We start from the raw sequence: 26,643 nt of genomic DNA, 5'->3' as shown, positions 1-26,643 counted from the left end.
GTGAAAATCCTCAACAAAATATTAGCAAATGCAATTCTGCAATATATAAAAAGACCAAGTGAGGTTTATCCCAGAGATGCAAAGCTAGCTTAATATTTAATAATCCATGATGTTAATAAGCTAAAGAAGGGAAAAAAAATCACATAATCGTATCAACTGATGCAGAAAAAGCATTTGACAAAATTCAACACCAATTATTTGATTTAAAAAAATATTCAATCATTTATACCTTCTGAAGTTTACTTTGGAATTAATATAAGATGTACCTTTTAGAGCAAGAAGTTATTAAAAGTTATCATCAATTTATCCTTTGCCCTTTGATTTCTGTGGCTTAAATGATAAATTACCCAATTCACACACACACACACACACACACACAATATAAATGTAAAAAATGTAGGAGTCCTCTTCGTAGGATTTCTATTTTGTTTTCCTGAATTATATTCTCTAGCTTGTAGCAGAATTATTGTATTTGATTTCCTGTCATTGCTTATTCTTCAGAACTTTCTTCTGTACGCTATTATTTTTACCAACTACAACTACTTCTAACTGCTAATACTGTCGAGTTACTAATATCAATTATTCATACTTATTTATATATCTAAAATAGTTAAATGTATTTAAATAACTAAATATGTTTCCTGTGAATAGATCAATATTATACGTACACAATATAACAGATGAAATGCAGAGGAGCAAACTTATTATTTCTTCTATTACTGACTAGCAAACATCCCATGTTCTGTCTGCATGTAGTCTTGACAAAAGATCAAGAAATATTTGAAGGACATTCGCAGGTACACAAAATAAGTAAGGCAAAGAGACTCAATTTTCAGCAACAAACTACTTGGTTCAGGTTATTTTATGGTTGTGGAGGTATTATTCAAGTAAGAATAAATGGACTAGAACCAGTGCACAGGGACAGGGGGACCAAATTCACCCACCCACATATTTAAACCTAGCTTTTTTGCTTGCTCTTACCTTCAAAGAGAGAATAAGGTCTGTCAGGAATGCGGCACCCATGTGCTCCATATTCTAGACACCACTCTGCAAACTAAGAGGAAGCATATTTAAGAGCAGAGATTTCACTTGGTGAAAAGGCAACAAACCAGACATTGCAATGAATTCTCCAGGAATCTAATAAAGAAGATTCCCAGGCAACCAGAGAGGGGTCAACAGGGCACAGACAGGCTGGGGCATGGCTATGCCAGGAGAAGCAGGGGAGACCGTGGAGTTGGGAGAAACAGGTTAAGAAAGGAGAGGAACTGTATTTTTGGATTTTGCGTACGCTTTCCCGAGTGTTCAAATGTTGTTTACATAAAGACTCCTTACTTTGCAAGCTCGGTAGAGATACTTTTTGTCCTGTGTGAGATGGTACAGGGACAGGAAAGAATAGCCGTTCCCAGCCGTCCCATGGCAGATACCATAGCCCTTGCGAAGCAAACCTCGCTGCCAAATCACATCACTACACTCCATGGCTTCTTTCAGGTATTTCTCCTCCTTAAAGACCTGGGCAATGAAAAGTAAAGCAGTGTTAAAAAGATGTTTTGAGGGGCGCCTGGGTAGCTCAGTGGGTTAAGCGTTTGACTTTGGCTCAGGTCATGATCTCGCAGTCTGTGGGTTTGAGCCCTGTGTTGGGTTCTGTGCTGATAGCTCCAAGCTTGGAGCCTGCTTTGGATTCTGTGTCTCCATCCCTCTCTGCCCCTCCCCCACTTGTGCTCTCTTTCTCTCTCTCAAAAATAAACAAACATTAAAAAAATTAAAAAAAAAGATGTTTTGAATGGTAAGTTAGTATAATAGTTTCCCTTTCTGGTTAGTAAATTACACAACATTAGGAAACCTGAAGTGGCTCCTGGGGTAAAATGAGCACCTCCAGCAACACCATGGTGCAGCACCTCACAATCTACCCATCTCTTCCCCTTGTCCTCCTAGTTCAGGCTTCTGCAAAAGTAATTCTAAAATTTAGTTTAAAAAATCAGAATAAAAGATGTCAGAAAAAAAAATGGGGCACCTGGGTGTTTCAGTTGGTTAAGCGCCTGGCTCTTGATCTCAGCTCAGGTCACGGTCTCGTGGTTTGTGGGTTTGAGCCCCATATCGGGCTCTGTGCGGACCATGTGGAGTTTGCTTAGGATTCTCTCTCTCCCTCTCTCTGCCCCTTCCCCACTCTCTCTGTCTCTCTCTCAAAATAAATAAACTTAAAAAAAAAAAAGCTACCAGAAACTCTTTGGTAAGATGTTTTGACGAATACTCAACATCCTGGGTCAGCCACATTATCAGTAAGACCCTGATGGCCTGGCACTATCAGGGCGGGCGAGATCTGTCATGATCTATCACAGGGAAACCCGCACAACAGCTTCCTGCTGGAGCAGACATGCCTGGGTTGCAGAACTTAATGGCACTGATTCCACTTAGCGGTTTATATGGACAGACACAAATGAGCTCAGCAAAGACAAATGCCTGGTAGGAGGAAGCTGGTTTTTTTTGCCTCCTCATATTCCCTTTTAAACTGTCTTCTCTTTCTCCTCACATTTCATTAATTTTGTTTGTATAGTCCTTCCCCCGGAATCTGCTGTCTGTAATCTCCACTTGCTTATCACCTCATTCCATTCTACTGCAAATGAGTTTTGGGCAATGAATTAGAGGCAAGGGGGTCATTAGAGCTGATCTTTTTAGGGGTAGCAAATAGGATTCATCTACTTGTCAGTGATTAGTAGTGACCTCAAAAAAAAAAAAAGGGTGAACTGTGTGAATCAGGGTCTGTAGGGGGTAGGAGGAGGGAAAAGAGAGGGTCATTTGCATGTTACTCACTATTCCTGATCAAGAGTCTGTTCACCAGAGTCAGATGCAAGACTAACCCATGAAAGCCATTTGAGATGTGGGCTCTGGGGTCAGACTGCCTGAGTTGGAATCTCAGCTCTGTGTGGCCTTGGACAAATCACTGAACTTCTTAGGTCTGTTTTCTCAACTATAAAAGGATACTATTTCCTCACCTCAGTGGCTTCTTATGCGTATTAATGACACCAAGTCAATCAGATGGGGGGGAAAAGTCTTTTCAATAAACAGTGTAGAAAGAATCAGATTTCCTGATGCTTAACAAACAAAGAACCTCTTTTGGGCTGCCTGGGTGGGTCACTTAAGCATCTGCATTCGGCTCATTCGGCTCAGGTCATGATCTTGGGTTCCTGAGTTCAAGCCCCGCATCGGGCTCTGTGCTGACAGTTCAGAGCCTGGAGCCTGCTTCAGATTCTGTGTCTCCCTCTCTCTCTGCCTTTCCCCACACTGTCTCTGTCTCTCTCTCAAAAATAAACATTAACAAAATTAAAAGCAAAAGCAAAGACACACTCTTCTTACCTCACATGCACAATCCTAATATACAAAATATACACGTAACATACAAAAGTTAACTGGAGATGGTTCATAGTTCTAAATGTAAAATCTAAATCTGCACAGTTTGTAGGAGAATATTCTCTGTATAATCTGGGGGTAAGTAAAATTTTGTGACAACTGATAAAGGGAAATCTCACTAAAGTGGAGTTGGGAGGTTAGAAGGGAAAGCCTCAGCACTAGAGTCCCTTCCAGGAAGGCTTGTCAATTCCAGACCCCACCAGAAGAGGAAACAGAAAAGAATCATCAATTACAGGCCCCAACAGGGAATAAGGTTCATTGCATGTTCTACAAGAAATCGACTACCCCTGCAACGCAGCCAATGAGAAACTGTCATCACTCTGAACTCTTGCTTTTTCCTAATGGACTTACATTCAAAACAAGTCCTCCCCCTTCCTCCTTCTCCATAATACGGTTCTCTCCTTTGTTGGACTTGCCTGTAGTTTTGCCATAGCCTGCACATGCCAGGATGTAATTCTCTGCTGTTCTTGAATAAGCCCATTTTGCTGGTAAAATAACTGGCTGTTTTATTTTTTAGTTTAACAATTCTTAGACAAGACACAAAAAGAAATTACCATTAAAAACACTTGATAAAACACAGACTTTATCAGAATCGAAAACTCTCTTCATCAAGAGATACCATAAAGATGATGATTAGGTCAGCTATAAAATTATTTCCAAACCATATAACCTGACAAAGACTTGTAACAGAAGATACGGAGAATTCTTACAGCCCACTAATAAAAAGATAAAAGAATAAAACAACATGGCAAAAAGAAATGAAGAGATAATTTAACAAAGGAAGATATACAAATGACCCATGAACAGGCAAATCTGCTCATCATTAATCTTTAGGAAGATGCAAATTACAACTACAATGAAATAGCCACCAGAATAAAATCAAAATGACTTAGAATACCAACTGTTGCCAAAGATGAGGAGAACCCTCTTCCACTGCTGATGGGACTATAAAAGGCACAACTATTACTCTGTGCAAAGCTTTGGCAGTTTCTTACAAAAATTGCAGCTACTTTCTGATCAGCAATTCTACTCCCAGGTATTGGCCCCAAAGACCTGTACAAGTGTTCATAGCAGCTTATTCATTAAAATAAGTGAAACTGGAAAACAAATTAATAAACTGTGCTATGTTTATGGAAGTGATTTTTAAACTTAGGAAGGTATCATGATCTTGAGGAAGGAGGAAAGAAAGTAGAGTTTGAAAGAATCTCTCCAGGTGAGTCTGATATGCACCCCTAAGTATTCCATTTTTCAAATAATCGACTTACAAAGGAGCCTCTGGAACACAGTTTATATGAAAACATTTTCTGATGCATGGTCAACAGCTGACCATCGGGGAGCATTTCTGCTAGAATTCTATTCTGGGGTTTTCGGTGCCAGCACTTAGGTGCAGGAGCAGGGAAGGCACAGTGGTTTCACACTTGAGCGTGAAATCGAAACATTATGCTGATACCACATTGGTATGATTTACATGGTTTTTGTGGGCATCATATTTGTAAATACCTTTCCAAATATAATTTTCATCTGACCAATGTTGGCATTTGTTTATAGTGGCTGAATCCATACAAACTGCTAACACCAGAGGGTCCATATGTGTAGTTAGAAGAAGGTAGAATTTGTTATCATTACCTGTAATTTACTGTCAGATAATCAAGAACTGATTATAACTATTCAGCAAAATAGCTTCCAGCTATAGGGTCTACAAACATAATTTGTTAGAAAGTCATTTGCAATTAATAAAATTCCTAACACAGCATATTGTTAAGACCCTGACATTTTTTTCAAGGATCATCTAAACTACTATAGAATTTTAAATTAATAATACATGTTCATACAAAGTGGAGTACACTCAATACCCACTGCAACTTAATTAGCATCTATAGGAAGGGAAAACAAATTAAGTGAGCCTCCACTCAATTTATAGTTTTTTTTTAAGTTTATTTATTTATTTTGAGGGGTGGGTAGGGAGGGAGGGGACAAAGAGAGAGAGAGAAAAGGTGAGCAGGGCAGGGACAGAGAGAGAGAGGGAAAGAGAGAGAATCTCACTGTCAGCGCTGACACTGATGCTGGGCTTGAACTCAGAAACTATGAGATCATGACCTGAGCCGAAATCAAGAGTTGGACATAGAACCAACTGAGCCACCCAGGTGCTCCTATAGTTTCATGTGTGAAGGATATTAATAAATTTTCAAATACATGAAAGCCTTATGCTTTCATAAGCATTCTTGAAGAACTTATGAGTTGACATGCCAGCATGAGAAACTGTTGAAAACTTATTACACAAAATGTAAGCACTTCCTAATTCTGAGACCCCTTCAATGAACGCAGTCCCTCTTGAGTTAACAAAAACCTGAGAGAAAATGGTGCCTAGAGCTGTGTTTCTCTAGCTTTGCACTTCCAACCCCGCTCCTGCTCACACCACCCTCTGCCTCGGCCAAACAAAAATCTCACCCTCTACTCTCTGACTCTGAAAATATATTTTTACCCCTAATTGTAAAACTATATTCTAGAAGCCTTTTCAAATTGCCATTGATGCCCTCTTCCCCAAAAGATTCTGGTGTTTCTTGCCCTCCTCATGTTTGACTGGCGATGTAAATGGACAAAATTAAGTTTCAGTGATGAAGAATGGGATCTTAACGGGTTTTGCTCCACACTTTCTAGAAGACAGGAATTTCTGTGTTGGAATAAGCAGGGCAAGGACAAGCGTTCACATGATATTCTGAGTGAAAGCCGCACAGGCAGCAGGGGGTCTGTGCCACCTGTGGCACAACCAGGAGCAGAGCTCTGCTACGTGAGACCAGCATAGGTGCAAACAGATGGTGGTGACGGTCAGCAGGGCTAATAGACATGGACCTCCCCAGGATGACGGCCCCGCTGGAAGCCCTGACGCCTCATTACTGCTTCCCACTGGCTCAGGGGTGGGGGTGGGGGAGACCCTCAGAAGCCAAGACTATGGGCCACCAGGAGTGCCCCCCTCTACAGTTTATCCCCTTTAATGTGAAAGAGAAAAGGGAGTCTGGCAAACAAAAGCTTTCATATTTTAACAAAGTCCTACATCTGTTTTGAATATCAGAGTGTCCTTGTTTGTCAACAATATACTTAGATATTATGGTTGGATATTTATAATATTATAAACTTATCTCTATGTCACAATGATTGCTCTAGAGCTCCAATACAGGGAGGCAGTGACTTGAACAAAATTCTGTTTTAATTTAAAGGCTGAGGTATTAATAGTTAAGAAGACGAATCATTAAATTCGTCTGATTTCCAAAGTGTATTTCATTGTGCCTTGCTCTTACCAAATATCCTAACTTTCTATTTTCTTGAATGCTCATACCTGAATTTTATATTATTTGGATACTTTAGCTATTACTATTGTAGGGAGACTAAAAGATTCTGAAAAATTTGCCTAAATTATGAGAGATACATAGTTAGTCACAAGGGGAAAATAAAACTGATTCAGAGACCAGTTCTCTTGTTATATTCAGGTAGAAATGTGAATTCTGCTTCATTAATTCCATCTACTTCCTCAAAACTAAGGGACTTTGCCAAAACACTAATCAATCTTTGTGATTATTGTCATATACTTTGATATATGAGCAACAACCTCCAACATCAAATATTATAAATAAAAATGTATTTAAAAAATAAAATTATGAAAAAAGCATTGGTTACAATCCAATTAAAAAACGCACAGAGGGCGTAACTGGGTGGCTCAGTCAGTTATGATCTCATGGTTTGTAAGACTGAGTCCTGTGTTGGGCTCTGCTGCTGACAGTACAGAGTCTGCTTGGGATTCTTTCTCTCCCTCTGTCTCTGCCTCTTCCTTGCTTGTGCTCTCTCTCTCAAAATCAACAAATAAACTTATAAAAAAAAAGGGCAGAGGATTTGAATAGACATTCTTCCAAAGAAGACATACAGATTGCCAACACACAAATGAAAAGATGCTCAACATCACAAATCATCAGGGAAACAGAAATCAAAACCACAATGAGATATCACCTCACACCAGTGAGAATGGCTAAAATCAAAAAGACAAAAGAAATAACAAACGTTGGAGAGGATGTAGAGAAGAAAAAACCTTGTACACTACTGATGGGAATGTAAATTGGTTTAGCCACTATGGAAAACAGTATGGTGGTTCCTCAAAAATTTTAAAATAGAGATACCATATGATCCAATAATTCTACTATTAAATATTTACCCAAAGAAAACAAAAACATTAATTCAAAAAGGTATGTGTACTCTATGTCTATTGCAGCGTTATTTATAATAGCTAAGAGGGTGTGCACGGAGCCTACTTCAAACAAACAAAATCAAACATGAATCTAAGACAAAAGATAAATCCATCTGAAACTTAAAGTTACACAGAAAAAAAAATTAAAAAAAAAAAAAAGAGTGATTAGGGGTGCCTGGTTGAGTCGGTTAAGCGTCCGACTCCGGCTCAGGTCATGATCTCGCGGTCCGTGAGTTCGAGCCTCGCGTTGGGCTCTGTGCTGACAGCTCATAGCCTGGAGCCTGTTTCAGATTCTGTGTGTGTGTGTCTCTCTCTCTCTGCCTCTGCTCATGCTCTGTCTCTGTCTCAAAAATAAATAAAAACATTTAAAAAAATTTGTAATAGCTAAGATATGGAAGCAGCCTAAGTGCCCAGTGATACACAAGTGGATAAGAAAGATGTGGTATGTTTGTGTTTATATATATATATATATATATATATATATATATATATATATAATATATATAATGGAATATTACTCAGCCATATAAAAGGATGAAATCATGCCATCTGGGACAACATGGATGGACCAACAACGTATTGTGATAAGTGAAATAAGTCAGACTGAGAAAGGCAAATACCATATGATTTCACTTGTATGTGGACTCCAAACAGAAAATGAATAAAATAAAGAGCAGAATCAGACCTGCAAATACAGAGAACTAATGGTTGCCCAGGGGGAGGAGGTGGGGCGACGGGCAACATGGGTGAAAGAGAGTAGGAGATAAGGGCTTCCAGTTGGGGGGTAAGTCACAGGAATAAAAGGCACAGCCTAAGGAATAGAGTCCAAGATACTATAAAAGTGTTGTATGGTGACAGATGTTAGCCGCACTTGTGGTGAGCCTGGGAGAACATATAGACTTGTGGAATCACTATGTTGTACACCTGAAACGAATACAACATTGTGTGTCGACTATGTTCAAATAAAAAATTAAAAAAATAATAAAATGTGTTAAGTCTCCTAAAAAACGTGCTTGGAAACATTTTTTCTCTGAGAACATCCATTATTTTTTCCAAGAAAGGACAAAACACTTAAGGGTTATAGAATATAGTAAGCTGTTTGTAATTTCAACTTCTATGTAATAAAATATTAAGAAAACACATTTAAAAAACACTGGAAAACAAAGAAGCAGCACTGTTTGCTTTCAACTTAGAAGATAATTCTTAGTCCAGGAGAGAAATCAAATGTATTCTTAATATTGTGCCCAAATGCATCTGGACAGTACCAGAAGAAATCAGTAAAGGTACTGCCTATTTTCAGATAATATTCCATATGTGTAAAACTTTGAACATCACACCCATCCCTTATGAATAACTTTATAACAATTTTAAACTCAAATTTAAAAGCCCCTGAATAAGCATCATCATCCAGCAATAAAGGCTTATTCAAGCAAGAAAATAAAATGATGGGAAGTCAAACAAAAAAGCATTTGGTTATAATAGTGCCTATTGCCTTATTGGATATTCACACTCAGGATAAAAATCATTACTCTGTCGTTGGCTAGATTTTCTTTTACAAGTGAATATAATCACTGTCAACACACACACACTTATAGCTCCGACCATAGGAGTGACCAAGTGAAACAGGAAGACTTCATTTTGTAAAAACATCAATTCTAAAAAGCTTTTAGTTTGCAATCAAATGTGCTGGCCAAAATCTAACTGAGAACCTGGTGGAAAAACTGAAGCTCTGAACAGTAAATGCTTGTGGTACACATGGCAGTACTGACCTTGTAAGCCTGCGTAAGCATGTGGATGACGCCCGGGGCACCGTGGCACCAGTGGACCAAGCGATCGGTCTCATTGCTTAACGACGAAGGGTAATTCCCAGATCGGAATCTCTTGTGGCGCACGTAATCAATACTAGGTTTCACCATTTCTGTCAAGGTCTCTTGGTCCACTTTTGCTGCTGGCTTTAAACAAATAAAAACAAAACATTTAATTTCTTTTTCGTTATGTGTTTTTTAAGCCTTTGTACTGTAGCTAGTATAATAAAGCATCGATTACCTGGAATACTGAGGAGCATCTAAAATTAAAATTAATTCAATTATCTGGTTATTTAAGACTTGGATAGACCTTTTGTTTCAAATTTTTTTGATGTTGAAGACAGTCCGAAGGCCATCTGCTGGAGAATTCCCTCTCGCTCAGGGTAGGCCTTCACCTGACTGAATGAGGCCCACCCACACTGCGGAGGGCAAACTTCTTTACTAGAAGAAGTCCATGCATTCGTAAGAGTGCCAACAACACCAACTCCATCTTGTTCACGTTTGCTCAGGGACCTCTCTTGTGGCTGTGTATTCTGGGCCACTTGGAGATTAATATACATGCCTTAGAAATAACTGCTGCGGCAAGGATGGGGGAAGCCTGTTTTGGCCTCCCAGGAGTCTGTCAGAGATAACACAGTCTTTCCCTTTCCTGATGCACAGGTGTGGCCCTGAGATCTCACTAAAGGGTAGCTGCCCATCAGGTGTGTGCAAGCCCTTTGAGGTGTGTGCAAACCCTCTGATCTCACTGCAACACTCTTCTGCATGTCCCCTCCCTCCACAAAATCTACGGACTAAGGTCTGGACTTTGCAGAAAATAATTATGCAGGTGCCATGGATCATCCCCTACTGACACTCCCCCCCACTCACCCCGACCCTCGTCAGTAATGTACCCTGAAGAAAAGTCTGTGTAAACTCCATGGAGTGGCCTACTTTGTTTTCTGCCTTCTTAGTTGGGGGGTACTTTACCATCCCTCCCCTTACGTTCTAACACCATTCAATTTTTTTTAATGTTTATTTATTTTTGAGAGACAGAGAGAGAGAGAGAGAGAGAGAGAGAGAGAGAGTGAGTGGGAGAGGGGCAGAGAGAGAGGGAGACACAGAATTTGAGCCAGATGTGGGGCTCGAACTCATAAATGGTGAGATCATGACCCGAACCGAAGTCGATGCTTAACCAACTGAGCCACCCAGGTGCCCCTACACCATTTAAATGTAAATCTCACCCCAAATACCCTCATAGAAACATCCAGAAGAATGTCTGACCACATACCTGGACACTTTGGCCCAGCCAAACTGAAACATAGTATTAACCATCAGAGACAGCTAGCTAACATTTTTAGTGGGAACTTTGAAACACCTGTATCTGTAGACCTTTACCTGAGCGGTTTCTCCAAAAACAACCAAAACATCCCACTTCAACCCCCCTCGTGAGGTGAAGGCAGTGATGACAACGGGTAAGAGAGGCTGTAGTGCGTGATGCTGGCCGTGGGGACAGGGAGGTCTCCCCTCACACCCTGAAGACATCCAGCCAAGCCTCCTGTGTTCAGTTCTACGCTTCACTTCAACTGTCCTCTACACCGGCTTTCTTGAATTGAAAGATCTGGTTCGGTTTCTCCAGGCCATTTCCTTTTGTCTCCAGTAGGAGTTAGGGGAGGGCCACTGTGCAGGGTGATCTTATCGGCAGAAGTCCAACTGTATAAAGTTTTCAAAGAAGCCCCCTCGCTGCCCAAACACCATGCCCCACACGCACGGGTCTCTCGGTCTTTGATAGTAACAGCACATTAAGTTCCTGAGTGCTGGGTTTTACAGGACAAACCAGCTTGCTTCTTGCTGGCATCCTCTTCTTCAGACACCTATGTGTGATCTTGCTCTGTCCTGCCTGGTCACCTGCCACTCTTTCATCTACTCTCAGTCTACACATTTGTAGTCTGGGGCTCCAGATGTGTCCTAGTCTCATCAAGGAAGTTAGGTTTCTGGTTTATTGTTGTCCTTGCTGTTTTGGGATGATTTTCAAGAGGAGAAATGTGTTTATTCTGCCATCTTGAAAGTGGAGTTTCAGTCATGTTTTAAAAGTTTTTTGTGTGTACTGTTGTGACAGCCTTCCAAATGAAACTGCATGGGAGAACCTTCCACCGCCACACTGACCCACGGCTGCACGGTAGACTGACACTAAACGCAGGAGTGGTGGGGGAAGAGCCGCGTGTACCTGGCCCTTGTGAGCGAGCTTTGGCACACGGCTGCTTAAGAGATTGCTACAAGAAAACCGACACTGATTTCCATACAGAATTCTGGGTAAATAATGGTGCCATGTTCTTCACTTTAAAAGCAGACAAGGGGACAATTTTGTGACCTGTGTTTCTCTCAAGGAAACCCTTATTATCTAACAAAATTAACCTAGACACCTCAATCTAAACTAAGTGATGTCTTATTGGTGTGGTTTTCATATGGTTACGATTCCCATAAGGGTGTCACTTAAGAAGAAAAGTTTCAAAAGCTAGTGTCAAAACATTTTTCTGGGGAAACAGAAAACACACACAAATCACCAACTTCCCAGAATAGCAGTGCTATTTTTAAATGAAATGCAATTCTAGTTACTTTGGAAACACGTGTCTGCACTATAAAGAAAATTCACAAATTGGAGTATATGTTTTATTTTTCTAGAATAAACAACGACAACTAGTTACCAGAAAATGGGGGTTTAGCCCTGTTTAAATATGAATTTCCTTTAGTGACAACGTTTTTGAAAAAAAATTTTTTAATTTTTGAGAAAAAGAATAGTGTCAGCAGGGGAGGGGCAAAGGGAGTGGGAAACATAGAATCTGAAGCAGGGCTCCAGGCTCCAAGCTGTCAGCATAGAGCCTGACATGGGGCTCGAACTCACAAACTGTGTGATCATGACCTGAGCCAAAGTTGGACGCTTAACCGACTGAGCCACCAGGTGCCCCATGATGGAGTAGGCTTTCCAAAAGGATGTGAAGTAAAATTTTTAAAAAGAAGTATAAAGATTTTTAGTTAAAAAGATCTAAATTCTAATAATCCATGCTCCTTGACTTACCAGCTTCACGATTTTCAGCATTAATTAACTACTCTTTTATGGGTGTGGTAGATAAAGAAAGGTTTAATTAAAGAAAAAAAGTAGGCTGTGTCTACAGTGGGGAAGGGAGGTCCAGGCCATGGGGCTGGAAGCAGGTTGAAGCAATATTTGGGGTGGGGTCTCTGCCTGCCTGATGGAAGTGAGTATTTAATTCAGCAGATGTCACGGATGATTGAGAGACCAGATCATCGCGACAACGGTAAACTAGTTGAAAATTTAGAACACAACTGACAGCAAGTTGGGGGTATCTGAACATGAGAAAGTCTCTACCCAGTCTGGATGCTGGAGGCTCTTTCTGCTTCCCTCCATTCAAAGAGTTCCTACTACAATGAGCAGAAAGACATAGAAGAAAAATGCGGGCAGCAGGCACCTCACTAACCCAGTACAAAAGTGCATGCAGGACGCACACTCTTGGACTTCACTGCTTGGGGTTCATGAAGCAGAGCATAAATATCCATGATTCAGTGTAGGATCCTTATTTAATTTCAGTCTGCTGGATTTACACTAACATTTCAGGCCCCATTTCCCATCCGATCAAATATTTTATACTGTAGTCACTGTATTGGTATTCCAGAGTATTCCTATTTACCTGCATTAACATGTAGTAGATTCCAGCCATGCCGTGGGCTGCTCCAACATACTGCTTCCTGTGCCACTGATACAACAGCGGACAGCGCTCAGCCTTCCTTTCTTCCCTTGACAGGGTCTTGCCTGATTCAATAATGGCATTGACTACCTACGGAGATTACGAAGACAGCGTTAAGTATCTTGTTTTTGTCTAATTAACAACATGTCTTTACATAGATTACTTAATCCAAAAATCTGTAAGCAGTGAATAGCACCACTGTTATCTTTACTTTATAAATTAATAAATAGAGGCAGAGAGAAATCAGAAGACAATCTCAGAGTAGAAAAAGACATCAGGGAGTCAAACCAAGAAATTAAAAGTTCTTTGCGTGAACAGTTCACTGGAATCTAGAAAAATTTCCTAAAAGAACTTTCCCAGACTGCTTAGTTGCCTTGTAACTTCAATGTTTTCTCCAAAAGACCGGCCCTACATCTTCCAGGAAAGGCTGGAGGAACTGGCCTTATTTATGAACGGCTAATGAAATGCCCGCAGCATGCAGGGTTTTAGTTAAATCCAAAGAATATCATACCTGTAATGACTACATGGCAAAGACACAAACCATTTCCTCATATCCTCTCTCCCCTCATACTTTTGGTAATGGTGCTCCAAGTTTTCCGCTGGGCACCTGGGCTCTGAGCTACAGACAGACATGGTCCTCTGAACAAGTTCTGGCAGTGAAGTGTGAGCAGGAGTGAAGCAGACAACCTCTAGATTGTGGCCTTAAAAAACAAGCTGCTTTGCTGCTCAAGTAGCTTGGGTCTTGCATATAAGGGCCTGCCCCTAGGACATGGCAGAACAGGACAGAAGAACCTGGATCCTTAGCCATATTCCCAGGACTGCCTAACCAGTTCAGATACCTCATGACCAGAAATAAACATCCTATCTTTTGAGAGATGCTGTTGTTTGGTTCTAGTAAAAACAGGTGAATTAATAGTGGCCTAAGAGGACAGATTTTTACAAAACGTACCTAGAAAGGAAAAAGAGGAACTATTCAGTGATTTTATGACATCCCTTAAGAAATTACTGCTACCCAGAAGCAGAGTCCAGCCACTAATGCTGCTCTGTGCTGACAGGCTGGGATGGTAGACAGGAGCGCGCACCCACCATTGCCGGCAACCCCACTGTACCTCTTTAATAGCTGACTCACACACGGTGCCCGGGCCGATCTCCGTGTTCAGGTAGAGTAAGGCATACAGATAACCTGCCCGTCCATAGAGCAGCTCATCGGGAAGGTCCGAATCTCGGCACACAATCGTCTTCTGGAGCTGCAGAAGTCTACCCAACAAGAAAAATTCTGTTTTCCCGGACAGTGTCTGAGATACCTCTTCCTGAAACTGTCAATAACCCCATCACTTTAGGAGTTACCTGTTACTTTAAATTTAAAACCGATTTTACAACATACTGAAAAAAAAAAAAAAAAACCCACCCACCCAAACAACCAAAACTTTTCCACTACACTAATTTCTCTCTCAGATATCAAATTAATAACAAAACACCCTTCGGTTCAAAATATCTACCTTTAGGGATGCCTGGGGGGGCTCAGTCAGTTAAGCGCCCGACTTTGGCCCAGGTCACGATATCACAGTTCCTGAGTTCAAGCCCTGCATCAGGCTCTGTGCTAACCCTGCAGACCATGCTTGGGACTCTCTCTCTCCCTCTCTCTCTGCCCGTCTCCTGCTCTCTCTCAGAATAAAAAAAAAAAAAAAAGTCTACCTTTACATCTAGTCTAAATGATGTAAGGGATGATATTCAATTTTAAAATCCAGAATGATTTAAAATTTAAAAGAAAAGAGTACTAAAATGTAGTCAATGCTTGGGAACTAGCCTGAGTCATTCTGTCTTTCAAAAAACATCAACCAACTAGCATGTGCCACACACTCCACCAGACCACGGGCGTGAGCCCTGATTTCTCCCTCTTCAAAAGAGAATATAAACCAATTATTTTAGGTGCAATAAAAGTTTTACACTAATTGTTCCAAAACAATTGAACCTAAAAATAACTTAGTTATGATAGCGAACCTAAGGCATAGACACTAATTTTCATGCAATGAAGGCAACCAAGATTACTTAGGAAAAGATTAAAGTAATATGAAGTAACATGTTTATTGCTCCCCAAATGAAGGCAGACACAGGCTTGGATAGAAAGGAGACATGTGATCTTATCGTTATGTTCCAATTAATATATAACCTCTTCACTTCTTGGAAAGGCCTGTTTGCAACAAGAGATGAATTAAAAAATAATTTCCTTTTTGAACATCTTTCTACAGCAACACCTTGAATTGAGAATTTAGAGAAAATACTTCCAGTTTTAAAAACTCACTTTGTGATGCATTCCTGGGACTCACAATCACTTTTGAGTTTATGATACACCACAGCTCCTACTGCAAGGGGTCCAGCATCTCCACACAGGAAAGTGACCCTGCGGCCATTTAGATTCCGAAGTGTTCTCTTTACATAATCCAGGGATCGGAGCAGGTAGGTCTGGTCACATGTGACCCGGTACAGCTGCAGGTATAAAAGGGCTATGCCTAGAATAATGCCCCACCCCCAAAGAAAAGCATTATTACCTTTCTTTTTCACCTTCAGGATATTATTTTATGATTACACGAAAAACTACATAAAACCTGTTTCTGAAGGAGCCTCGTCCAACAAATTACACATGATACATCTTTTAAAAACAGAAAGATGGGGTGCTGGGTGGCTCAGTCAGTTGTGTGTCTGATGCAGGATTTCAGCTCAGGCCATCATCTCATGGCTCGTGGGATCGAGCCCCACATTGGGCTCTACGTTGACAGAGTGGAGCCTGCTTGGGAGTCTCTCTCTCTTTCTTTCTCTCTCTACCTGCCCCTCTTCCACTCGTGCTTTCTTTACCGTTCTGTCTCTCAAGTTAAAAAAAAAAAAAAAAAAAAAGGAAAATAAAAACAGAAAAAAAAAAAAACTCAGGGTAGAAAAGGCTAAACCAAGTTTAAATCCATTATCCTACTAATTGCTCTGATAGTGACTCAATACCTCCTAGACAAGGTAAAATGTATGACTTCCCACGCATTCCCATTTTCTGTACATTCATTTTAAGATCTTATCCCTTCTCCTCTGTATTTTAAGCTAACTTGGATCCTTTTTACTTCTCATATAATCGTTTCCTCCTATCTCATCCTAAATTAAATTATCACTTTCTAAATTTTATACCCTCTTCTTTCCAATTTTCCTATTTCTCACAATTTTTCAATTTCTTTAGTGACCACATATCCAAATGACCAACCAACCAGTGATCAACTCACTGTTTACAGACTAGCTATCTGATGCAGAGTAAGGTAATGAACACAGAAGACAGAGTTTATCACGTATGTAACCTTCCTATTTAAAAAAATATTTTTTAATGTTTTTATTTTTGAGAGAGACAGAGGTAAGCGGGGGAGGGGCAGAGACAGAAGGGAACACAGAATCCAAAGAAGTCTCCAGGCTCTGCGCTGTCAGCACAGAGCCCCACGCGGGGCTTGAACCCACGAACCATGAGATCATGATCTGTGCTGAGGTCAGACGTTCAACCAACTGAGCCACCCAGGTGCCCCAACAACCTTCCTATTTTAGATTAAGGAACAAATCCAGGCACTCAAGTGAACCAGAGAGGAGCCTTTTTCTGGAAACCTATAGAGGATGACCTGTTCGGCTTCTGAAAGCCTGCTATTATTCCTGGACCCTAGTCACTATGACAGCTAAGTAAAAGAAATGAATCTGTATAAATATATACTTACTGAAATATATTACAGAAAAAGTATTGATGGAAATGATATGATGCTGAAAAGGACACACAAAATATTTATTCATGTTTCAACTGGGATTCTCTAATATTATGTTCTTTGTCTAATGTCTACTCTCATTTCTATTATTTTTTATTTTGCTTTAATTTTTTCACTTGACTATAGCTGGCACACAATGTCACAGCAGTTTCACGTGCACGACACAGCATGGTCATTCAACATCTCTGTATGGTACACTATGCATTTTGCTTTTTACATTTCTCTAAATAGGTAGTTTCTTTTTTCTTTAACTCTCCATTTCAGGGTATCCTACTTCCCTTTCAAATTCTTAACATCTCTCTCTCTACATATATTTGAAAAGACCTTTTCTTATTACTCATTTCTTTAAAGCTTTTAAGTCGAACAGCTATAAAAGTACCATATTTGTAAGCCTAGAAAAAATAGCCTTCCATATGAATTGCTTATGAACTCCTAGAGTTAAGGTTTTTTTGTATTCAAAAAATTGACATTATAAACATAGAAAGCAAGTTAAAAGTTACAAATTTCAAACATAATCACTATAGAAGGTTTACAAATAAGTACTTCATGATTGACTGAGAAATCCGTAAAAATAGAATGATGATGTGGTCAGCTTATGACCCTAAAAACCTATAGTTATGTGTATTCAATGCTTAAATATTTTATTTATTTATTTATTTATTTATTTATTTAGTTAGTTAGTTAGTTAGTTAGTTAGTTAGTTATGAGCAAGAACAAGCAAGCAGGGGAATGTGGCAGATGGAGAGAGGGAGAGTGGGAGAGGGAGGGAGGGAGGGAGAAGGAGAGGGAGAATCTTAAGCAGGCTCCATGCTCAGCACGGAGCCCGACACAGGGCTCAATCTCACAACCCTGAGATCGTGACCTGAGCCAAAATCAAGAGTTGACCACTCAGTTGACTGAGACACCCAGGCACTCCACTGTTTAAACATTTTAAAGTAAATGACAGGCAAACTATTTTTTTTAAAAGACATCCTAACTTTCTGCCCTTGAAAACTTCAGTATAAACATCTAAAATATATAAACCTATTTTATAAGCCAAAGTAGCATTATAACTATCAAATTAATAATTAGTAAGGGAGACTGAGCTGTGGTTATTTTTTTTTGGTAAATATTTATGTCAGTTTTGGTACCAGTATTATCCTTGCTTCATAAAATAACAGGAAGTATTCCTTATTTTCCTATCTTTTGAAACATTTCAAAGGAGCAAAGGAAAAAAAAAAGGAACACTGAGACTTCCTGTTCTTTTTTTATTATTTTATTTTTAATTCCAGTACAGTTAAGGTACAGTGTTATATTAGTTTCAGGTGTACAATATAGTGATTCAACAATTCCATACATTATTCACTGCTCATCACAAATGCACTCCTTAATCTCCATTACCTATTTCACGCCCCTCCCCCACCACCTCCCCTCTGGTAACCATCTCCATCTCTGTAGTTAAGAGTCTGGTTCTTTTTCTTCTTCTTCTTCTTCTTCTTTTTTTTTTTTTTTTTGGTTTGTCTTGATTTCCTTTGTTTGTTTCTTAAATTGCACATATGAATGAAATTATATGGTATTTGTCTTTCTCTGATTTATTTCACTTAGCATTATACCTTCTAGATCTATCCATGTTGTTGCAGATGGCAAGATCTCATTCTGTTTTATGGCTAATATTCCATTGTACGTATGTGTACATATATATATACAAATATATATATATGTGTATATACACATATATACAAATATATATGTGTGTATACACACACACATATATATGTGTGTGTATATATACATATATACATATATATATGTATATACCACATCTTCTTTATCCACTCATCTATTGATGGACACTTGGGCTGCTTCATAATTTGGCTATTGTAAATGGTGCTGCAATAAACATAGGCATGCATGTTATCTTTTGAAATTAGTGTTTTGTTTTCTTTGGATAAATACTCAAGTAGTGAAATTATTGCATCATATGGTAATTCTATTTTTAATTTTTTGAGGAAACTTCATACCATTTTCCAGAGTGGCTGCACCAGTTTGTACTATCAACAGTGCAAGAGGGTTCCTTTTTCTCCACATCTTTGCCAACACTAGTTTCTTGTGTTTTTGATTTTAGCCATTCTGACAGGTGTCAGGTGATGTCTCCTTGCTGTTAAGATTTGCATTTCCCTGATAATTAGTGATGTTGAGCATTTTTTCATGTGTCTGTTGATCATCTGACCATCTGGATGTCTTCTTTGGAGAAATGTCTGTTCATGTCTTCTGCCCATTTTTAATTGGATTATTTGTTTATTTGGTGTTGAGCTGTTTAAGTTCTTGATATACTTCTGATAGTAACCCTTTATCAGATATGTCATTTGCAAATATCTCCTCCCATACAATAGGCAGTCTTTTAGTTTTGTTGACTGTTTCCTTTGCTATGCAAAAGCTTTTTGTTTTGATGTAGTGCCACAAAAAAAGTAGCACTGGGATTTCCTGTTCTTTTAAGCAAATTGTCTTTTTTTTGTTTGTTGTTTGTTTTCCCCTAGTTTTACTAAGATAAAACTGACAAAATTGTGTATATGTAAGTGTACAACAGAGTGATTTGATATACTTATGCATTGTGAAAATATTACCCCAACCAGGTTAGCACATCTACCACCTCGCATACCATTTATTTAAAGTGTGTGATGAGAACACTTATGATCTACCCTTAGCAAATTACAATTATATAATACGGTATTATGAACTATAGTTACAATGCTGTACATTACATCTGAAGAACGGACATGTCTTATAACTGAAGGTTTGTAGTCTTTGACCACCACCTCTCCCATTTTCCCCACCCCAGCCCTGGTAATCACCACTGAACTCTGTCTCTATGAGCTCAATTCCTTTTTTTTTTTAGAATTTACATATATGTGAGATCACTGAATTTTTTCCTTTCTGTCTCGTTTATTTCACTTCATATAATGTCCTCTAGGACCACCCATGTTGCCACAAATGACAGGATTTCCTTCTTTCTCATGACTTAATAATGTTCCATTACATCCATGCAGATGTAGGTATAGATGTAGATGTAGATTTAGATATCGGTAGGTATCACAACTTCTTTACCCATTTAACCATCGATATGTACTAAGGTTGTTTCCATCTCGTGGCTATTGTGAATAATGCTCCAATGACTATAGGGGTACATACATCTTTTTGAGTTAAGTTTTTCCTTTGGAAAATACCCAGAAGTGGAATTGCTGGATCATCTGGTAGTTCTATTTTTAATTTTTTGAGGAACCTCCATCCTGTGTTTTTCATAATGGTGGCACTGATTTACATTCTCACCAACAGTGTACTAGGGTTCCCCTTACACCACGTCCTTGGCAACATTTGTCATCTCTTCTATTTTTGATAAAAGCCATCTTAATAGGTGTGAGGTGATATCTTATTATGGTCTTGATTTGCATTTCCTGATAATTAGTGAAGTTGAATACTTTTTTGTGTATGTGTCAGCCAGTTGTATAAGCCTTCTTTGAGAAACTATCCACCCACGTCCTTGGCCCATTTTAATTAAATCATTACTATTATCATCATCATCACCATCATTATTATTGTTATTATTTATTACCATTATAATTTTTGCTATTGAGTTGTATAAGTTTCTTATATATTCTGGATACTGACACCTTAGCATAAACATGGTTTGCAAATATTTTCTCCCTATCTGTGAGTTACGTTTTTGTTGATTGCTTCCCTTGCTGTGCAGAATCCTTTGTTTGATGTAGTACCACCTGTTTATTTTTTCTTTTGTTGCCTATGCTTTTGGTGTCATATACAAATAATCATTGTTAAGATCCATGTCAAGGAGCTTTTCCCCTACATATTTTTCTAGGAGTTTTCAGGCATTATATTTAAAGCCTTTAATCCATTGTGAGCTAATTTTTGAGAGTGGTGAAAGATAGGGGTCCAGTTTCATTCTGTTGAATGTGGCTCTCCAGTTTTCCCAATACAATTTATTGAAGAGATGATTTTCTTGTTGCCTTTGTCAAGGATTATTAGCCATTTATGCATAGGTTTATTTCTGTCTTCTCGATTCTGTCCCATTCAGCTATTGTGTCTGTTTTCATGCCAGTATTATATTGCTTTGATTACTATAACGTTGCAATATATTATGAAATCAGAATGATACCTCTGGCTTCATTCCTTGCTGCTAATTCCTTGCTCTAATGCATACACTGTTTCACCTGATGATATCCCATAATTCACAGAGGCTTTCTCACTCTTTTTTCATTCTTTTTACTTTTTTCTCCTCTAACTGGATAAGTATAAATGATCCTGCCTTTAAGTTCACAGATTCTTTTGTTCCACTTGCCTCATTCTGCTGTTGGTGCTTTCAACTGCATTTTTCCATTTCATTCATCGTATTCTTCAGCTCCCCAATTCCTCTTTGATTTTTTTTTTTTTATGGTTTCTATCTCTCTGTTAAACTTTTTATGTATTGTTTACCTGATTTCATTCTGTGTTTTCTGGCAGCTTATTGAGCACCTTCAAAACAATTAATTTGAATTCCTTATCAAGCAAGCAATGTGTCTCAAATTTTTGTTTGGAAGTTGTCTTTTTAGATGTTCTACCTCTTCTAGGCTGAGATTTAGTAGATTATATATTCACGAGAATTATCCATTTCACACATATTGTGAAATAAATTTATACACAGTGAAAAGAAACGTGGTTTCTAAAATTTCCTTGGTTTCAATTGTTTCCCCATTTCATTTATCATGTTTCTGTGTCTTCTTTCCCTATCTGCAACTTGTTTGAATCTTAAGTCTATGATTATAAGTAATCAACGTTACTATAAGCTTATGCCTGTGTTTCCTCAATATTTTAGCTAGTTCTCCACTATAGGGTTGGGACCTATTTTTTTTTTTTTTTTTTTTTTTTTGTAAATGGCCAGATAGCAACTTTATGTTAGGCTTAGAGTTGCTTATTCAGTCTCTGATGCATATTCTTCTGTTTATTTCAAAATTCTTTTTTTTCTTTTCTTTTTTTTTTTTAATTCAAATTCAAATTAGTTAACATAAAGTGTAGTCTTGGCTTTAGGAGTAGAACCCAGCGATTCATCTCTTATACATGACACCCAGTGCTCATCCCAAAGAGTGCCCTCCTTAATGCCTATCACCTGTTTTACCCATTCCCCCACCAACCATCCCTCCAGCAACCCCCAGTTTATTCTTTCTCTGACTGACTTATTTCGCTTAGCATAATACTTTCTAGTTCCACTCATGTTGTTGCAAATGGCAAGATTTCGTTCTTTTTCATCACCAAGTATTCCATTGTATATATATATACACACATCTTCTTTATCCGTTCATCAGTCGATGGACACTTGGGCTCTTTCCATAATTTGGCTATTGTTGATAGTGCTACTATAAACATTGGGGTGCATATGCCCCTTCAAATCAGCATTTTGTATCCTTTGGGTAAATATGTAGTAGTGTAATTGCTGGGTAATAGGGTAGTTCTATTTTTAATTTTCTGAGGAAACTCCATACTGTTTTCCAGGGTGGCCGCACCAGTTTGCATTCCCACCAAGCTGCAGCAACTTCTTACTTGGCATGTCTCCGGAAGCAAGAAAAATAAAAGCAAAAATGAACTATTGGGACCTCATCAAGATAAAAAGCTTCTGCACACTGAAGGAAACAATCAACAAAACTAAAAGGCAACTGACAGAAAGTGAGAAGATATGTGCAAACGACATATCAGATAAAGGGTTAGTATCCAAAATCTATGAAGAATTTATCAAACTCAACACTCAACAAACAAATAACCCAGTGAAGAAATGGGCAGAAGACATGAACAAACATTTTTCCAAAGAAGACATCCAGATGGCCAACAGACACATGAAAAGATGCTCAACATCACTCATCATCAGGGAAATACAAATCAAAACCACAATGAGATACCACCTCATACCTGTCAGAATGCCTATGATTAACTCAGGAAACAACAGATGTTGGTGAGGATGTGGAGAAAGGGGAACTAAATATATACTAGCAATAAGAGTTCTGTTCCACATTATGACCAGGAATTGGTATCGTCAGCGTTTTGGATTTTGACAATCACTTAATAACATGTTAAACATCTTTTCATATACTTATTTCCCATCTGTATTATCTTCTTTGGTGAGGTCCTTTCAGTTTTTTTGCACATTTTGTAATAGGGTTGTTTCTTTGTTTGTTTCTAATTGAGTAGTAAGAGGTCTTTGTACATATTCAATAAAAACCCAAAAATGTCTTTTGCAAATACTTTCTCCTTGTCTGTGGCTTGTCTTCCCATTCTCTTGACATTATCTTTCTCAGAGCAGTTTTTAATTCTAACAAAGGCCAGTTTATCATTTATTTCTTTCATGAATCATGCCTTTGGTGTCATATATAAAAAGGCCATCTAGGTGTTCATCTATGTTATCATCTAGCTTTATCATTTTCCATTTTCCATCTAGGCTTATGATCCATTTTGAGTGAATTCTGTTTTTTGAAAGGTGTCTAAAGTAATTTGTTGCATGTGCATGCCCAGTTGTGCCAGCATCACTGGTTAAAATGACTATCTTTGCTCCACTGTATTACCTTTACCTCTTTGTCAAAGACCAGTGGACTATATTTGCTAAACTACATTTAAGCAAGTCCATTTCTAGGCTCTCTATTCTACTCTATCCATCTATTTGTCTATTGTTCTTAAAAAAAAAAAAAGTTTATTTTATGAAAGAGCATGAGCAGAGTACAGGGACAGAGGGAGAGAGAGAAAAAAAAATACCAAGCAGGCTCCACACTCAGCATGGAGCCTGTTACATGTGGGGCTCGATTTCACGACCCTGAGGTCAAAATCGAGAGTCAGATGCTTAACTGACTGAGCCACCCAGACACCCGTCTGTCTGTTCTTGCACCAGTTCCACACTGTTTTGATCATTGTAGCTTTATAGCAAGTCCTACTTTCAGGTAGTAACACTCCTCCAACTTTGTTCTTTTAATACTGAGTTGGCTATTCTGGATATTTTGCCTTTCCATATAAACATTAGAATCAGCTTGTCAATATCCACAAAATAACTTGCTCCAATTTTAACTGCCATTGCATTGAATCTATATATCAAGGTGAAAAAAAAAAAAAGACAATATTGAGTCTTCCTATCCATGAACATGGACTATCTTTCTATTTATTTAGTTCTCCTTTGATATCATTCATAGGACACTTGTAGTTTACCTCATGTAGGCTTTGTACATACTTTGTTAAATTTATACCTATTTCATTTGGGGGGGTGTTAATATATATGATATTGGGTTTGAATTTCAAATTCCACTTATTCATTGTTTTTATATAGTGAAGTGAACTCGTTTTTGTATATTAACCTCATATCCTGCAACTTTGCAATAAGTGCTTATTGATTTTTTATTTATTATTTTATTATTAATTTTTTAGAGAGAGCAAGAGAGTGAAAGCAGGTGAGGGAAAGACAGAGAGGGAGAGAGAGTAGCAACTCAAGCAGGCTCCATGCCCAGCACAGAGCCTGATGTGGGGCTTGATCTCATGACCCTGGGCCTGGGATCATAACATGAGCCAAAATCAAGAGTTGACCAACTGAGCCACCCAGGAGCCCCTGGGTTATTTCTGATTTTCTACATAGAATGATAATGCCATCTGCAGGGGCAGATTTATTTCTTCCTTCCCAATCTATATACTTTTTTATTTCCTTTTATTGTTTCATTGCATTAGTTAGGACTTCTGGTAACAGGAATTTACATAAGAACTTAAAAAAAAAGAATTTCCATCTCTCTACTTACATTATTATTCTTGCATGTTTATTTTTTTCACTAAAATCCTTAACATATTAATCATAGTATTTGAAAATTCCTGGTTTGATAATGCTAACATTCCTGCTATATCTGATTTTAGGTCTGATGTTTATTTACTCACTTCAAAATGTTTTATTTTATTTTTTTGCCTTTTAGTATTCCTGGTAATTTTTTTTAAGTTTATTCTTCTATTTTGATAGAGAGAGAGAGTGTACAAGTGGGGAAGGAGCAGTGAGGGGGGGAGAGAGAATCCCAAGCAGGTTCCACACTGTCAGCATGGAGCCTGATGTTGGGCTTTAACTCACAAACCATGAGATCACGACCTGAGCCAAATTCAAGAGTCTGATGCTTAACCACTGAGCCACCCAAGTGCCCCATTCCTTGCATTTTTTATGCAAGGTAAATATAATGTACTGGGTAAAAGAAACTGCAGTATCTAGTCCTTTAGTGATGTGGTAGTAAGGAATAGGGGAGTGGGAGCTTTCTATGGTTCTATGATTAGGTCTTAGTCTTTTTGTGAGTCTATGCCCCTGGACTATGAGCTTCTAGCTTCACTAGAGCTTCTCAGTGTTTTCTTCTCTGTAGGCTGGACAGGATAGTTATAAGGGGGGTGGAGTTGGGTATTTCCCTTCCCCCAGGGAAGTCTGGGTTCAATAAAACTCCAGTGGGTAAGGCTCTGGTAAAAACTTTTCTCCTGAGGGCTGGTCTTGTTATGAAAAAGATTGCTCTGGCATATTTCAGAATGGTTCCTTTTCCCTCCCCTTTCCAGAAGCACAAAGGGATTGTTCTCCAGTATCCACAGTGAGGACCTGAGAGATCTCCCGGAGTTGACCTCACAAAAAAGTGTGGAAGCCTCCTCATAACTGGGTCTACCTAGAGGCTTTTGTACTCTCGTATTTGTTCAGACTCGACCTCTAGAAATTCATCAGTTAAAGTTTAAATTTCTTTTCCCCACACAGCTTCCCATGGAGGTTTCTTCTTGTGGATCTGTTCTCTGGTAAACTGTGGTTTTTCTATCTCTCCCTGTTTATCTCTTCTATTTTTGGTGTAGCCATTTGTTCTATGATCTCACCCTACTGACGGCTGTAACAACTGTTTCTCTCAGTTTGTTCAGATTTTTACTTGTTAGGGTGCAGTGGCAACTTCTAAAGTCATTGCATCCCAGACCAGAAACTAGAACTCTCTCTTCATTTTATGGTTTTTTTTTTTTTCCATTTTTATGGTATTGCTGTGCTTTCTGTAGTATCACTATTCAGCTTCACATTATTTTATTGTCTTTCCATCTCTTTTTTGAGTTCCCTTGGTTCTGCTTTGTGACCCAATTGCTTAAGTAGGTTCCAAAATCACTGTTGAAAATGCTGCAAATTTTCTCCACATTGTAATGGTATCTTCCCGATGGTTTTTCTTCTATTAACAACATGTGATATTCCTGCTTTTTCTAATATTATGTATACAATTGAATTTTTTCCTTAAGTTTGAATTAGATGAATTTTTCTCAATCAACTATTATTAACAGGAAGATTCTCTAAACGAGGGAAAGGATGAGGATATCTTTCCCAGCTAAAAAAGCCTTCATCTCAAGGGCATCCTCTTCTTATTAAGTGACAAACTTTATTCGTATATGGTGACTTGGGGTGACCAGATTTCCTTTGATTCACATACCCATTCTGGTTTCATAAGGGCTCCTATCACTGATGTTTCCTTCCTTACCTACACAATTAGCAGTGCCACCAGGGATGCAGTTCCTGCCTTATACAACAATCCCTCTTTTTGGAATGGTTTTTAAAAAATTCTGTAACCTCAGGACACCTGGGTGACTCAGTTGGTTAAGCGTCCAACTTCAGCTCAGGTCATGATCTTGTGGTTCATGGGTTTGAGCCC

At 38.7% G+C, this 26,643-nt stretch overlaps 1 protein-coding gene across 1 annotated transcript in view; it reads right to left on the bottom strand.

Annotated features, from left to right (window-relative positions):
• LANCL2 (LanC like glutathione S-transferase 2) overlaps window positions 1–26,643 on the bottom strand; it is a 59,380-nt gene that overhangs the window by 5,022 nt on the left and 27,715 nt on the right. Inside the window, exons 3-8 of the mRNA XM_040455082.1 lie at window positions 15,484–15,691; window positions 14,291–14,438; window positions 13,125–13,271; window positions 9,409–9,591; window positions 1,333–1,509; window positions 982–1,054 (exon numbers count right to left, since the gene is read on the bottom strand). Coding sequence (XP_040311016.1) covers window positions 982–1,054; window positions 1,333–1,509; window positions 9,409–9,591; window positions 13,125–13,271; window positions 14,291–14,438; window positions 15,484–15,691 — 936 coding nt within the window. The remainder of the gene's footprint in view (window positions 1–981; window positions 1,055–1,332; window positions 1,510–9,408; window positions 9,592–13,124; window positions 13,272–14,290; window positions 14,439–15,483; window positions 15,692–26,643) is intronic.

This window comes from Herpailurus yagouaroundi, unplaced genomic scaffold (genome assembly GCF_014898765.1).
Source record: "Herpailurus yagouaroundi ecotype Mexico unplaced genomic scaffold, PumYag 214, whole genome shotgun sequence".
Classification (NCBI taxonomy): Eukaryota; Metazoa; Chordata; class Mammalia; order Carnivora; family Felidae; genus Herpailurus; species Herpailurus yagouaroundi.
This window is presented reverse-complemented; position numbering and strand designations above follow the sequence as displayed.